Below are 15,280 nucleotides of genomic sequence, written 5' to 3' on the forward strand. Positions count from 1 at the left end.
TTTACATGAAGAATTCTGTATATTTACAAAGTATAAAGCTACCGTACATGTTTTTGTATTTTTTTTATAACTTTTATTATTTCTTAAAAAAAGGACATTATGTCAAGAGTAATAAAATATACATATTGTTGATTAATAAAAAATATCTAACGTTCTATTTATTAAAAAAAAAAAAAAAAAAAATAAGTGTATAAAAAACCCCTCAGAAAGAATGTTTCTCCATTTATTCTCTATTAAAAAAAATGCATATTTTTTTGGTCGTGAAATAATTTAAGACTGAGTGGTATTTAAAAAGTAACAGGTTATAATTAATTAATCCACAACACAGTTGCTGTGCAGCCTATGGCATACTGGCAGTGCCCAGGATAGCTAGCTGTCAAAATTATTTATATATATTTTTCTTTTTCCTACAAATAATTTTGGGATTGTGACTTTTTTCATGGTATGCCTTGGTATCATACAGTGACACCTTATATAATTTTTTCTTTTATTTATGGGCATATTGCATTGGGGAAAAAAAATAAAAAATAAAAAAATAAAAATATTTTGGAAGAGGAACAACTCCACCTCCAGCGTCTAATGGTGCAGGCAGTTATCAGACTGTACTTAATGCATAAAAAATAAAAAACTAGCATATTCGTAAGGCAGTGTAAAAATTACACACAAATCATGATCTAGATATGTGCATATATATATATATGTATTTATACCACAGTATAAATAAAAAGTACAATTTATTTTGTATATTATTATTAATATCCGCGCTTGGCTCAAACGATTCTTTTACTGAGCCTTTATGTCGCATTTCCAAAAATAAAAAAAAAAGGTTAATCTCTTCTATGTATACCCAGTACACAAAAAAAATATATATATTTAAAAATATATATATATAGACATATATATGTGGCTACAGCCTAGCATTATACAATTTAAGTATTACAATCTTGGTAACACCAAAAGGTCTTCCCCCATTAACCACAGGGCATTGTACGCAGAAAAAAACCAAAATAAAATGCTTCAGCGTGAAAATTGGAAGCGATTCTTAAAATTTGATTAAAAGCCGGCCAAAATTGATCCCCACCCTCCCCCAACTTCCTTGTAATTTAATTCTCACATGAGAAATACTACTTACAAATTAGCAAGAGACGCACATAAAAAAGACGAATGTAAAACAGATGGAGAGTCAAAATAATTTGCAGCTTTTACGCCCAAGAAATTGTCAAAGTGTCATATAAAAATTAAAAAAATTATATATTTTTTTTTATAGTGACGAATCGTCACTGACCATTTAATCCCAATAGGAGGTGTAAAAGCTGCAAATTGGTGACTTTACTACAAAGAGATTACACTTCTTGCTAAATTCTGTACCGCTTCCTTCAGACTCAGTCCAAAAGGAGATATATTTATGAAAACTCAAGAGCGAGAGGAATTTAAAAATCTTGTCTATTAAAAGTCCATCTGAAGTCATAATTAACCCCTGAATGTGGAGCAGCACAGGGCAGTGACAATAGCTTTTCTAAAATAAAATAAAAAAGCAGGGAAAGTCCCCGTTAAAATGTAACATTTTTTTTCTTTGCACATAATACATTTTATATCTGCGGATAGAAAATAAAATTGCAGTCTTTTATCCTTTCAACAAAAAAAAGTTACTGTTATGAAAATGTCTTTACAAAAAATACAAATATATATATAATGGTCCCCTTGTAGAGAAGTTTTTTTGTTTTTTTTCTTCATGGTCCCGTCATAAAAACATTCTTACAGAATCATATGAAACTTCATATTATTTTTTTTCACTTGGTAGATTAAGAAAGAGCAAACTGGCAGGAGAGCCACCGTCTAAAGGTGGCAAGTCGAGATTGGAACGTGAAGAGTAGGCAAGAGGTGAAGGCAACTACAAAACACTTAGGAAGTCCTGCGCAGGTCAGGCAAAGACTTGCATATTGGTGGCTTGCTCGGGTAGGTGAGACGTCTGGCCTTGAGTACCACCAACTACCACCGGGCTTGGGGTGGCGTCAGACCACTCCGATACCGAGTGAGGCGATGGGCTGGACCACTGCTCTGGTGACTCTGGAGAGGGTGTCAGATAAGGGTGCTCACTTGGGATGTGTAGGTAGTGTTTAGGGGTTTCTTCTTGAGAAGGGGCGAAGGTCGGTTGAGACGAGACTGGCACAGTCGTTGGCGTCTGTATACTGCCTTCATTAGGAACACTTTGCTGCTTAAAGAAGTTTCCGTCACTGGGGGTGAGTGGCTGAACAGACCGGTCAGCTACATGAGGCATGCTCTGCTGCCTTAGATGAGTTGTGTTGGGCATCTGGCACTGCTCCATAGATATCTTCACTGGACTCTGCATGGCCATCTGGTTATGTAACATCAGAACCTGCTGAGCATGAAGCTGATTCAAGTTAGGAACAGACCCGGCAGGAGCCCCTGCCATTATGTTTCGTGCCTGATGGGGAGGATTCACAGGGCTTTGCCAAGTAAAAGGCAAGTTGCCTGGATTTAGCATGCCAAGGTTTATGCCATTGACAACACAGCTTGGTGCCCGCTGCAATGGTATTCTTCCTTGCAGAGCCAGCATTGCATTCCCTTGAGACTCTCCTATCTCATTTAATCGTGCCAGTGACACCGCAAAAGGCCCTTCCATAAGCCCATTCACAAGAGGAGTAGAAGGCACCGACATGGAGCCAAGGTGAAATGTGCCAGGGGCCTGCATTGCTGGGGATCCAGGATTGGCACTATAAGCACGGGGTGAATCGAGGGAATCTACTGGTGAGAGGGTGACTGAGCTCTCCAGCAAGCCTCCACTCCCAGGAGGGCAGTCGAGGGACAACTTTTTGTTTCTATTTTTTGCTTCCTTGGTATCTCCTCGGTTCAGACTGGCTCCGCCAGATTTGGCACCTGACCGGCGATTCTTTTTCCCTTGTTGTGTCGGCTTGATGTTGCCCATATAGCCATTGGGAGGGCACAGAAGTGGTGACATGGTGTGTCCTCCCATCGTTCCCTGCGACCCTCTGACTGTGTTGTGTTCCTCCAGGAGCTGAACAATGTCATGGTGCAGTCTCTCCTGTGCTATGTCGCGTGGCAGTCTGTCCATGTGGTCAGTAATTTCACGGTTGGCATAGTGGTCGAGGAGAACTTTTGCAGCTTCGTAACTTCCCTCTCTGGCAGCCAGGAATAATGGCGTTTCCTCCTGGAGGGTAAAGCATTTATTTAGAGGAGGGTAGAACACATACAAGCTTTGCCACCCCTTTCATTCTACTTACAAATTGATAGCCTATCCTATGAAAAGTACCCTTTAACTAGATTTAGATGCTCTTGTACCCTACACACTCACCTTGCTATCCTGCATGTCTTTATTGGCCCCATTCTTGAGCAGAGCCATGGCCGCTTCAATATTGTTGACAGCCGCTGCCCAGTGCAGAGCGGACTTGCCTGTTGAGATACACAATAATTATACTGCACTGAAGAAAAAAAAAAGAATACATAAATGGACAACAAAGTCAATACTGACCAAGTTCATCCACGGCATTGACGTCAGCGTGGCAGGCTATCAGCTCTTCCACCATACCCTCCACAGCCAGTCGGGCAGCCAAGATTAGTGCTGTGGAGCCATCGCCCATCCGAGCGTCCAGGTCTGTTGAGCGGTTCCTGATCAGGATCTGCAAAGAGGAGGAAAAGGATATATTGCTATTGGATTGGTAACAGCAGGAGTGCAGAAAACCAAGTGGCAACCTCTACGGAAGCTGTCAACACAAGTTGTCAACCAACTTTTCCTAACACCAGATATAGTTATAGATTTAGCCTTTCTTTTGGACTTGCCTGGAAAACTCCTTGCGCGTCGGCGGCCACTGCTGCATGCAGTGGGGTGCGGCCTGTATGATCTTGTGCGTTAGGATCTGCTCCGGCATCCAACAACCTCTTGGCAGCATCTGCTCGGGCATAACGAGCTGCAAGATGTAACGCAGTCTCTCCGGTCCGATCTGTCTGAGCCCCGAGAGATGCTCCTTGGCAGATGAGGTCAGCGATAGCGGAAACCTCCCCTTCCTCCTCCTCTTCTTGTGATTCAGGCTCCAGGCCACCTCCCAGGAAGGAAGCCAGCATAAGTGGGGTGAATCCATCTAGAACAAGACATGACTAACAGTCAGTATCCTACCATTAGAGCACAGGGCTTTGAGGGTTCACCTCCACCATGGTAACTGTAAAATTACTATGTTTTCTGCAAGGTGTATGGGTGTACTCAGGTCATTTAGCAATCAGCTATTTCTTGTTTGTGTGACCACCACATGTACTCATGTACCGGTCAAAGCTCTATCGTGTACTGCCTTGTAACCATACTGCAGAAGAAATTAATGCAGAATCAGTATGAAAAAAGAACCAAGAAATATATATGTCTTAAAGGGAATCTATCTCCTACATTTTTACTAATTAAAACCATATACTGACTTTTTGTTTTACCAATTGTATTCTTTCATTTTAACTTTTCTTATTCAGTTATCTATACATGACTACAGGGGAGGCCATCTTGCCTGAGCTACTAATACAGCAGCCCCATGGACCATAGGAAGTGGTAGTCTAGAGACTTTCATTGCCGTCTATGAGAAAGTTTTGTGGGCATGCTTTGTGACCTGTACCTAGGTCATTGTGCAGAGAGGGGGAGGAGGTGAGCTGCGGCCCATCACCTATAGTGAACGGTAGACAACGTGTCACCCGTCATTGTAATCCTGACTGTTAACGAGGGAGCTCTACAATAAGTGTCAGACTATTGGGAGACAAGATTTAGATTTTTCCGATATAGAAAATTGCAAGGGAACCCCCCTCCACACAAGTCTAAAATAGTCCACAGACGTTTCTTCAAAATATGTAACATTAAAACTTGATTACATTTTTTTTTTACATTTCCTAGAAATGGTGGAAATTGATTCACTTGAAGTCCAAATCATAAATCTGTGAACTATTACTAGGAAGTCTTATTCTGCATCCTCACCTGGCCCTCTAACATTGACATCCATGCCATCACTCTCATAGTCACCCTGAGGTGGCGTCAATGCTGTAGCTGGAGGGAGTCGAATATCTGCAGCTGCCAAGTGGTGCTGTGTCCAGGGACGGGGGTCAACAGGATCCTGGCGACATGGTGAAAGCTCCTCGGTCTTAGAGGGATAAAAATGACATCACACGGTCAAGGGAATGTTCAGCATAGGATCCAACACATAACAAAATCTGTACCTGGTATTTACTTACCTTGAGTCTCTTTGTCTCTGGGCAGTCTGTCTCTGTCCAGTCTTCAGATGGATCTTCCATAAGACGTTCTGCTTTGGCAATGTTTCTGGAAAGACAGAAAAAATAAAAATATGAGCATGGCATCATAAGTGACCTGGGACATAATCAACAAGAGGTCTTGGTCCATCCTTACTTGAGTCCAAGGGCATCTTGGCCAACAGGCTCCCTGCGGTCTCTGTCCTTCTTCAAGATGAATCCTTCAGGGAACCACAGAGTGCTATGGGCTCTCTTTCTGCGAGACACCAGGACACCTAACACAGCCACCACCAATACCAGCAGTCCAGCTACTGCTACTAGTGGCAGCAGATGGAAAGAAGAAGGTTCTTCTATCTTATCACCTGCGAAGAAATACATACATTTATATGATAAAGTCTATCTCTTGTCTCAATCCCCCACCCCTTTGGTTCCAGAACTTACTGTAAACAGATGTCACAGGGTAAGGAAAATTCAGCAAGTCTACTGCATTGAGTGCCGCCAAGTAGTCTGCCGCACCCTCTGCATCGGGGAAGCATTCAGATATCTTCTTGTTGTCCACTTGTTGCTTACAAAAGCGATTGTCAATTTCCAATGACACCTCAGACCTGAAAATACGAGATAACAAATGATTCTCGGATACTGGTCACGAGTTGTCCAGATCTGGGCAAGATCAGAAATGAATATCAGCATCACCCTTACCCAATGATATCATGATCCATCTCTCTCCGTGCGCGCCGTTCAGACGACTGGCTTTTTCGGTAGGGTTTAATCATGTACTGTCCATTTTTGTCCCGACGGAATCTCAGGCTGGTCCTCAAGATGGCACTGAGCCCCTGCAGGAACGCCTTGCTCTGCTTCATCAGCTGCTCAGGTGGAAGCAGGACCACTATGACCAGCACTCCATCCGCTAGTTGTTCTCCATCCTGGCCTCCGACACAGTCGAGGCCATCCCATCCACATTCCTCAGAGTTGCATCCTTGATCACAGCGGCCATTTCCATAATGGTCCATGCAGTACTTTGCGTAGACTGGGCTAAAAGCAAAAAATTCAAAATTAAAATAAAAAAAAATTTATGATACAAAAAATAAAGTCTTAAAGCGCACATTCTAAAAATTATTATGAGATTATGGGAATCTACACTAGTTGTACAGTTCCCATGGTCCTATATCCATCACACCAGAAGCCAAACCTCCACCATCTCACTGCTCCTCCAACTATAGCCTACCCCCAAATGGATATGGCTTACTTGCAGCTGCGTTCTCCTCCACCTCGACAGTCAAAGTTATCGTAGAGGCAGTCTGCTGTTGCACACTGGGGGTCACATTGCGAGTTGTTGAAATTGGCCCTGCAGTCTTGTCTAAGACAGTTCTTCCATGGGTCTTCCCTTTTGAAGATGCAGTCTCCACCATCGTACTGACACTCCTTGGAACTGCATTCCTTATCACAATGCCCATCGCCAATCTTATTGAGGCACTGAGGCGGGCTACATTCTGGAGCCTGGGGTGGCAAAGTGATTATAGGAGCTCTTGCTTCACACCTTGGTCCTAAAAACCCAGCTGGACAAATGCATGCGAAGTATGGAAATTTGGGCGAATACACGCATTGGGCATTGTTCTGACATGTAGAGGGGGAACAAGATGCTAGGCGGGGTGTCATCACAGTGGTGTTGAGACGACAATCGATGCCAGGTGGGCAAACACAGCGAGGGCCCTGGGGTGATGGGACACACGTGTAGCCAGAGGGACAGGTAAGGTCTCTGCAGGACTTCACTGGGTGCTCGCATGAAGGTCCAGAATAACCCTAATGGGGGCAAACAAAAAAAATAAAAAATGTTGATCAAACTTTAGCTTTAATAGGATAGGAGAGATTAAAAGGGGTGGTCTAGACTGGATAACCCAACAACCTATAGTAGAGGAGGAGAAGAGAGGAACGGCAATTTCAATGGATGCCCAGCTACCACTAGAGGGTGCTTAAAACTTGCTAATGCATTGAACTCAGACAAAGGCTCCCTCTAGTGGTTGCTGAAGGAAGCCAAACTCTCAGAAAACCCCTTTGAAGTGTATATCCGCCATTTATCATATTTTTAAGTCCAAAATTCTATACAGAGTAACTTAATGTGGCAAAGGATGCCTTTTTCTGAAAACAGAAAACCCTTTTAAGTTCCAGGGAGGACTTAGAAGACCAAAATAAGTATAAAAATTATATTATATATATATATATATATATATATATATATATATATATATATATATATATATATATATATATATATATATATATATATATATATATATACACACACACACACACAAAAATAAAAAACACAGGATGTTTTGCCGATTCAGTCATCCTACAATGGTCCAGATCAAGTTCTACAGCGATAATATATATGATAAATTATTGTAATATTGGTACATTGAACACATATAAAAAAGGTATAACAGGAAAATACTTACTGAGGGGCAGCGGCAAGTGTACCCAAGAGGAGTATTTACGGTCACACGACACACTCCGCCATTGTGACAAGGCCGGGACTCGCAAGTGTTCACCACGCTCTGGCATCGGCGACCTGAAAGAGGAGACATAAACGTTAGCTATCCTAATGGATACACCAATATGGCTGCTAGTAAGACACTAGTTTATACCTATGAACACACATGGCATCATAACCTTAGAATTCCTTTAAAAGGGTCGTCCAGCCTTTTTTAAGTGAACTAGCTGATCGGTGGGGGTCCGGCTCTCCGCACGTCTGCTGATCAGCTGTTCTGTGTGGCTCTGTCAACTTTACAGTGGACAGGGCCTGTCGCTGCAGTGCCGCTTCCATTTACTTACTGGGAACTGCGCTGCAGTGTCAAGCACTGTCCACTAAAATGTTGATGGGTGCAGTGTCGTTCCGGTGACGGACCTACACTGGAATAGCTGATCAGAGCCGGTGCTGGACCCTTGCCAATCAGCTAGTGATGGTCTATCCCGAGGATAGATCATCACATAAAAAAGGCTGGACGACGCCTTTAGGGTCCATTCAGACGTCTATAAGTGTTTTGAGGATCCGCATAACACGGATACTGGCAGTGTGCGTTCCGCATTTTGCGGACCGCACATGGCCGGCCCTATGATAGAGCATGTCCTACTCTTGACTAGGCATTTCTATCTTTTTGCGGGGCCGTGGAACGTTACTACGAATTCTGACAGCACAAGGTGTGCTGTCAGAATTTGTAGTTACGTAGTGACGCGTGAATGAGCCCTTAATCTGGCATCAAACCGGACATCAGATAGTTGGAGGGGGAATAAATTGCTATTCTACAAAGTTAAAAGTTGTTACAAGCGGTTCCTCAGTTACATCCTTCCCTAGATAACCGCCATAACCTCTCGCTTGGGTTTCACCACTCAGACAATTCTTACAAGACGCAAGATTTCCGGATCTCGTTCTCTTACCAGTATACCCGTTCTTGCACATGCACTGATAGTCATTGGCCATCTGGACGCAGTCACGGGTGTTATGGGCAACACAGGGTCCGGACAAGCACTCGTTGATGTCACCCTCGCATCTCTCGCCAGTGTAGCCCGGAGGACAATTGCAGCGGTAGCCACCAACTTTATCCACGCAAGTCCCGTTGTTCAGACACTTGGACTGTCCCGTATTTGTGAAGGGTGGAACAGTCGTCCTCATTGATCTCACAAAGCACTCCTGTAAAATTTGGTGAGATTGTGGGTTGTTAGGAGAGTAATCCAGAGCCTGGAAACCTATTCAGGTAGCAGCACATTATATATTGGGCCCCATGAAGATGCAGTGGAAATTTTACACCACTATTCAAAATAGGCAGCCCAATATCCCATAATGCATTCCTATGTTTAAAGGGGTTGTCCCACAAAAAATATTGTACATTTTTCAAACCAGCACCTTGATTTGAATTATTTTATAATTGCAGGTCAAGAAAATTTTGTATAGCCACCGAGTTATTCAATAAAATGTATCTGAACAGCGCCACCTGCTGTTTGCTCTTTTTCCAATTTCTCTGTCCTGCTCACTGAGATGGAAGCACATGCTCAGTGCCATCCTTTAACTGTCACCAGCTGCAGTAGAAAGGACACACTTCCTAAGCTGCCAGCTTGAAATAAATCTAGCAGAGCAAAGCATGTGGAGAACTCTGTATCCATGTGAGGTACAGGGCTGGTTCTAAGTGTGTTACAAAGAGACTGCCGTGTAGTATTTGATATTGGATTTTCATTTTATACATTAATCATGGGTTCAGAGGAAAGCTGGCCTTACCAAGTGTGCCGGGAGGGCAAGAGCAGATATAGCGTCCAATCAAGTCAATGCAGGACCCTCCATTTTGGCAGGGATGGGACTGGCACTCGTCAATGTCCATCTCGCAGTTCTTTCCTTCAAATCCAGCCGGACACTAAATAGGAAACGATGCCACGGTAAGTTATGGCGAGTCGCTGCCAGGAAAAGTTATACGCACACATGAACTCTACTCACCTCACACACATAGCCACCCAGGTAACTATGACAGGAGCCCCTATTCTGACAGGGGTCTGGGTCACACTGATTGATGGGGGTCTCACAGTAGCTGCCAGTGTAGCCCCCTCTGCAGTAACACTTGTGAGAATTGCCAGTAGTGATACAGGTTCCCCCAGAGTGACAGAGCTGATCTACGCGAACACCTAAGACACAAGTACGGAGAGAATTACACGCATGTACTGGATGTATGAACACCAACCATGACCACTGTCATCTCAGTCTTACCTTTCTTACTGGCTGCCACTTCACAAGAGACGCGGGGCACATCGCAGTAGATTCCTGCCCATCCTGGAGGGCAATCGCAGTGTAGAGAGGGGCCCTTCTGTGTACACCGACCTCCATTTTTGCAAGGATAACTCTGGCACAGATCCACCAGACTCTGGAACAAAGAAAATGGACTAAAAGGGTTAAAAACCAGAGCATTTAGTCCCAACAAGAATGACAAGTCTTCAGTTCTATGTCCTTGTCAATAGGGGGCAGTGTTACAGTGTTTCGTGTTGGTAGATTTAAGTGCACATCCAGGAGAGGGAAAATAAAATACGCTTCTCATCACTCCTACACCCTCATGCACAGTGCTTTGTGGAGCCTTCTCCTAAAGATCAGTTACTTGAGCTGCTGACCTCTCCTTCTAATCCACTAACAGGAAGCCACTGTCCCCATCTGCTATGTTCCACAGACACAATCAGGCTGTAACCCACACAAGATAATCATTTCCACAAGTTTGCTGGCTCACATTACACCATTACCGACCCTCACCTACTAATATACAATGCTTGACACTGTGCAGAGGCTGCTGCAATCACAGGACTTTAGTTTATCAATACAGAAAGTGAATTCCGTGTTTGGTTAAGATATTCACGTTATATTAGCCATCTCTTGAAATCTATTCTTTTTTACTCTCTATAGCCTGCACCTGACATAAGCAGAGAGGAAGCAAAACGTCTTTAGTAATTCGCACATCCTCCTACTCTGCCTCTTATTGAAATGGAGTGTGCAGCCTGCCCACAAGTGAAGCTAATAAGCGGCACGCAATGCCCATTTCTAATTCTAAACTGGGCCTTGTGCACACGACTGTGTCCATATTGCGGTACTCAAATCATGGATTTGAAAAATATGCATACCTTCATGGGCACTCTGTACTTTTTCTAAGGCCCATTGCTAGAAATGACTATTCTCGCCCGCAATACCGAAGAGAATAGGATATGATCTCTAATTTGCCGAACAGTGCACGGATGGTAAATACGTTCATGTGCATGACGCCGTAGACATGTGAATGGAAAAGCGTGTTGCAACAGGTTTTATAATGGATTACAGGGGGTATTGTTTCTGAACCAGTTTCTGAATACACCCCCCAACATGGACAACACCCAGGATGGCACCCGCACATACAGTGTATGCCTCACCTGACATTGTGTTCCCGTGTATCCATTAGGGCAGATACACCGATAGGACTCCACCTTGTCCACACACGTGGCTCCGTTCTGGCAGGGATGGGAGGCGCACTCGTTAACTTCATGCTGACAATGAGATCCGGTGAAGCCAGGGTGGCAGATACAAGTGTAGGTGTTGACGCCATCCACACAAGTACCGCCATTGAAGCATGAACTGTGGGCCGAAGACAGAATGGTAAATGAGGTGAACAACAGAAGAATCACAAGAATCACACTTCCAAATTTAGTCATTTAGTGCTCACTGATGAATTTTTATTTATTTTTGGCCACGGATCTGATCTTTTACATCCAAACTATAAACGGATACTCAAAAATAGACACAGAGAGGCAAGAAAAATTAGATGGACTAAGCCGTTTAATATTGTGTGTGTTAGGCTGGATCTTCTCTTGTCTGGCAATGACGCTCTGCCCCTTTTACCAAAATTAGACCCTATAAAAAAAATTGTTTGCCTCGCCTCAACAACACCTTTCCATATACCCTATTAATACAAGAATGGTGTCTCTCGCTGGGGTACTCGGCCCAGTCATGAATTTCACATAGTGTCATTCACCATGAATGGTCACCTGTAATACCTCAGCCAGCAAAATTAGCTGATCATCATGGTGGCTTATCAGAGGGATTGTCTAGGATGAGACACCCACTTAAAAACTGGTTGTACAGGATTAGAAAAACATGAATGCTTTGTTACAAGAACTGCGCCACACCTGTCTGTGGGTTGTGTGTAATTTAGTAGCTCAGTTTTCCTGAAGTGAATGGAGCTGAACTGCAATACCACACACAACCCACAGACAGGTACACAATTCTGTTAAAGTTATATTAGCGCGCTCTCTGTATTTTTCATTCTATATTTCTTGCACCACACATCAGCAGGGAGGAAGTAAAGGTCCACAGTAAATTTAAGTCTCCTGCTATTCTGCCCCTTATTGAAATAACTGGAGTGTGCAGTCTATCAGTGAATGAAGCTTAAAGGGGTTGTCCGCTTTTTTTTTTTTTGCATTGATGACCTATTCCCTGCTGATCAGCTGTTTAAAGAGCCCTCACAGCTGCTGCCTTCTCTTCACGGTTTACCTGCTAGCATTCGCAATGGCAGTGGTGAGCAGGTGTAATAACTACGCCGTCCCCATTAACGTTAATGGGATGGTTCCTTCCTGTTCAAGTGACTAGGACGACAGGAGTTGTGATTAGACCTGCTCACCGCAGCAATTGCGAAAGCAAGCAGGTAAACCGTGAAGAGAAGGCAGTAGTAGCTGCGGTCTCTTCAAACAGCTCACCAGCAGGGAATAGGTCATCAATGTAAAAATAAAAAAAAGCAGACAACCCCTTTAAGCTTCATTCACTGACAGGCTGCACACTCCAGTTATTTCAGGAGGGGCAGAATAGCAGGAGACTTGAATTTACTGTGGACCTTTACTTCCTCACTGCTCGGACGAGCATTGCTTTCTCTTCTAACAGCTGATTGGCAGGTGTTCGGGGTGTTGGACCCCCGCCAATGTGATATTGAGGACCTATCCTGAGATAAAAAGAGGCAAGAGAAAAGGGAAAACGTGCAGGGAACAAGTATCGGAAGGTATGTGCCTGTGAGACGAAGACATGACGAGAAACTACGAAATGCTGTAAAAGTAATGCTATAAAAGACTGGTGACCATTACCTATCTGTGCAGTCCTGTATATTGGTCTCGCAGAACGGGCCTGTGTACCCGGGCGCACAAATACACACATAGCTATTCACATAGTCCAAGCAGCTCGCTCCGTTACGACAGGGGTTACTAAGACATTCGTTAATTTCATTCATGCATCTTGATCCTGTGAATCCAGGCAGACAGGTGCAGGAGAAGGAGTTTATCCCGTCTCTGCAGGCGCCGCCATTAAGGCAGGGATCTAGGAGAAAGACGAAGACAATAGAAAGCTTAATGTCTGGCAGGGACTGAACGCTGAATGTCGAGCCCTTCTGTGGGATGCACGGGGGAGGGTGACGACTTACTGGGGGCGCAGTCATTAACGTCCGCCTCACAGTTGGCTCCGGTGTATCCTGGTCTACAGGCACAGTTGTACGATCCAGGGAGGTTGGTGCACTGGCCGCCATTTTGGCAAGGACTACGGCTACATTCGTTCACATCAGTGTCACATGAATCACCTGTAAGAGGGAAGATAGTGTGATGATTTTTTAATTTATTATTTTATATATGCATTTTAGTTTAACTATATATCTGATTTTTTTTTCAACTAATACAGTATAATGTTATAATTGTGCAGGATAACGAATAAGAAGCGATCATTTAACAGTTCTTTAAGGTGTTGTCCCACGAAAAAATACTTTTGTAATAGTCTGTAATTAAAGATTTTGTATAGCTAGTGAATAATTCAATAAAATCTTTTGGTATGGCGCCACCTTCTGTTTTCCCTTTTCCTTATTTATTTGGCCACCTCAGTAACCTGAAGTGGACGCACATGCTCAGTTCCATCCTTTAACTGTTAATAGTCATATCTTCTGTTGGGACCTCTGACAGTTACAGGAAGAGTGAGTGCTGCAGCAGAGAGGACACAACCCCCCCCCCCCCCCGAGCTATGACAGGGAGAGAGCGGCAGAGGAGGGGACACACCACTGAGCCGTGATAGGAAGAGAGCTGCAGCAGGAAGGACACCCCCTTGATCTGCCAGCTCGAAATAAATCTAATAGTGCAACTGGAGTAATGAATGGGGACAAGTCTGGATCCATGTGAGGTACAGGGCTGGCTTTAGTCATAAGACTGTCACATACTATATGAGATAGAGATAATATATTATATATATATATATATATATATATATATATATATAATGTTGTTTCACGTACTGCTCCATCCTTGTGGGCAATTGCAGGTGTAACTTTCATAGTCTGCGGTAGGCATGCAGACTCCACCATTACGACAAGGCTCATGGCTGCAGGGAGCAAGCAGGGTTTCACAGGTCTGACCTGTAAGGAAAAGAAAAGGTTAAAAAAAGAGAGTGGCAAAAAGTTTTGACAAATAGCAACTTTTTATTTTTATTATTTGACAAAAAAAAAAACCACTACTGCAGATCTTGAAGCCAAAGCCAGAAGTCAATCCAGCAGGACGGCAGAGCAGAAGTCCTTCCTTGCTTTATATTTTCCATTCCCCAATCCACTTCTGGCATTGGCTCAAAAAAACTGCAGTGACGTTTAAAAAAAAAAAAAAAAAAAAGTTAGTGTCTTCAGCTTATTTTCCGGAGACCCTGCTGGAACAGACTAATGGATTTACCAAACCGACATGTGAACCTGGCCTCGTAAGGCAAGATCTATTGTCTGATTGGGATTAACCCTCTAAGTCCCACCCATCCCAGCGCACACCTACCTGTGTATGGCAGCATGCACAAACAGCTGTATCCTGCAATGCCGTCCACACACGTCCCTCCGTTCAGACAAGGTGCCGGGGCGCACTCGTTGATATTTGTGTCACACAAGTTACCTGGAAAGGAAAGATCACCATAACTTACACGTCCTTCTAATCTGCACCGAAAGCTACGGTTCCAGCACGCGCAGCGACATTACCTATGAATCCGTCCCTGCAGCGGCAGACAGGCGCCCCCCTGTGGTCCACCATGCACGTGCCACCATTTTGGCAAAAATAGCCGGAACAGCTGTCGGTGCTTCGTCTGTCACATGATCTGCCATGCCAGCCTGGGTGGCATTCACAAGAGTACCTGCGATTGAAAAGGGCCAAAGACATTAGTTGATGTCCATTGTAGAGAGCACAAAAGGGTTAGGCCCCTTTCACACGGGCGAGTTTTCCGTGCGGGTGCGATGCGTGCGGTGAACGCATTGCACCCGCACTGAATCCTGACCCATTCATTTCTATGGGGCTGTGCACACGAGCGGTGATTTTCACGCATCACTTATGCGTTGCGTGAAAATCGCAGCATGCTCCTCTTTGTGCGTTTTTCACGTAATGCAGGCCCTATAGAAATGAATGGGGATTGCGTGAAAATCGCATGCATCCGCAAGCAAGTGCGGATGCGGTGCGATTTTCACGCATGGGTTCTAGGTGACAGTCT

The 15,280-nt window shown here is 44.0% G+C and overlaps 1 protein-coding gene across 1 annotated transcript in view; it reads right to left on the minus strand.

Moving 5' to 3' along the window:
* Positions 1 to 513: 513 nt before the first annotated feature.
* LOC122927328 (neurogenic locus notch homolog protein 3-like) overlaps positions 514 to 15,280 on the minus strand; it is a 61,551-nt gene continuing 46,784 nt past the window's right edge. The window contains 22 exon segments of the mRNA XM_044279057.1: positions 514 to 3,190; positions 3,335 to 3,432; positions 3,512 to 3,659; positions 3,820 to 4,118; positions 4,985 to 5,147; positions 5,239 to 5,323; positions 5,411 to 5,615; positions 5,695 to 5,858; positions 5,953 to 6,285; positions 6,500 to 7,053; positions 7,710 to 7,822; positions 8,689 to 8,909; positions 8,911 to 8,941; positions 9,524 to 9,656; positions 9,737 to 9,921; positions 10,004 to 10,157; positions 11,182 to 11,383; positions 12,880 to 13,108; positions 13,212 to 13,364; positions 14,064 to 14,183; positions 14,581 to 14,694; positions 14,778 to 14,929. Coding sequence (XP_044134992.1) covers positions 1,922 to 3,190; positions 3,335 to 3,432; positions 3,512 to 3,659; positions 3,820 to 4,118; positions 4,985 to 5,147; positions 5,239 to 5,323; positions 5,411 to 5,615; positions 5,695 to 5,858; positions 5,953 to 6,285; positions 6,500 to 7,053; positions 7,710 to 7,822; positions 8,689 to 8,909; positions 8,911 to 8,941; positions 9,524 to 9,656; positions 9,737 to 9,921; positions 10,004 to 10,157; positions 11,182 to 11,383; positions 12,880 to 13,108; positions 13,212 to 13,364; positions 14,064 to 14,183; positions 14,581 to 14,694; positions 14,778 to 14,929 — 5,125 coding nt within the window. The 3' untranslated portion in view covers positions 514 to 1,921.

The sequence above is a fragment of the Bufo gargarizans genome, chromosome 2, assembly GCF_014858855.1.
Source record: "Bufo gargarizans isolate SCDJY-AF-19 chromosome 2, ASM1485885v1, whole genome shotgun sequence".
Lineage (NCBI taxonomy): Eukaryota > Metazoa > Chordata > Amphibia > Anura > Bufonidae > Bufo > Bufo gargarizans.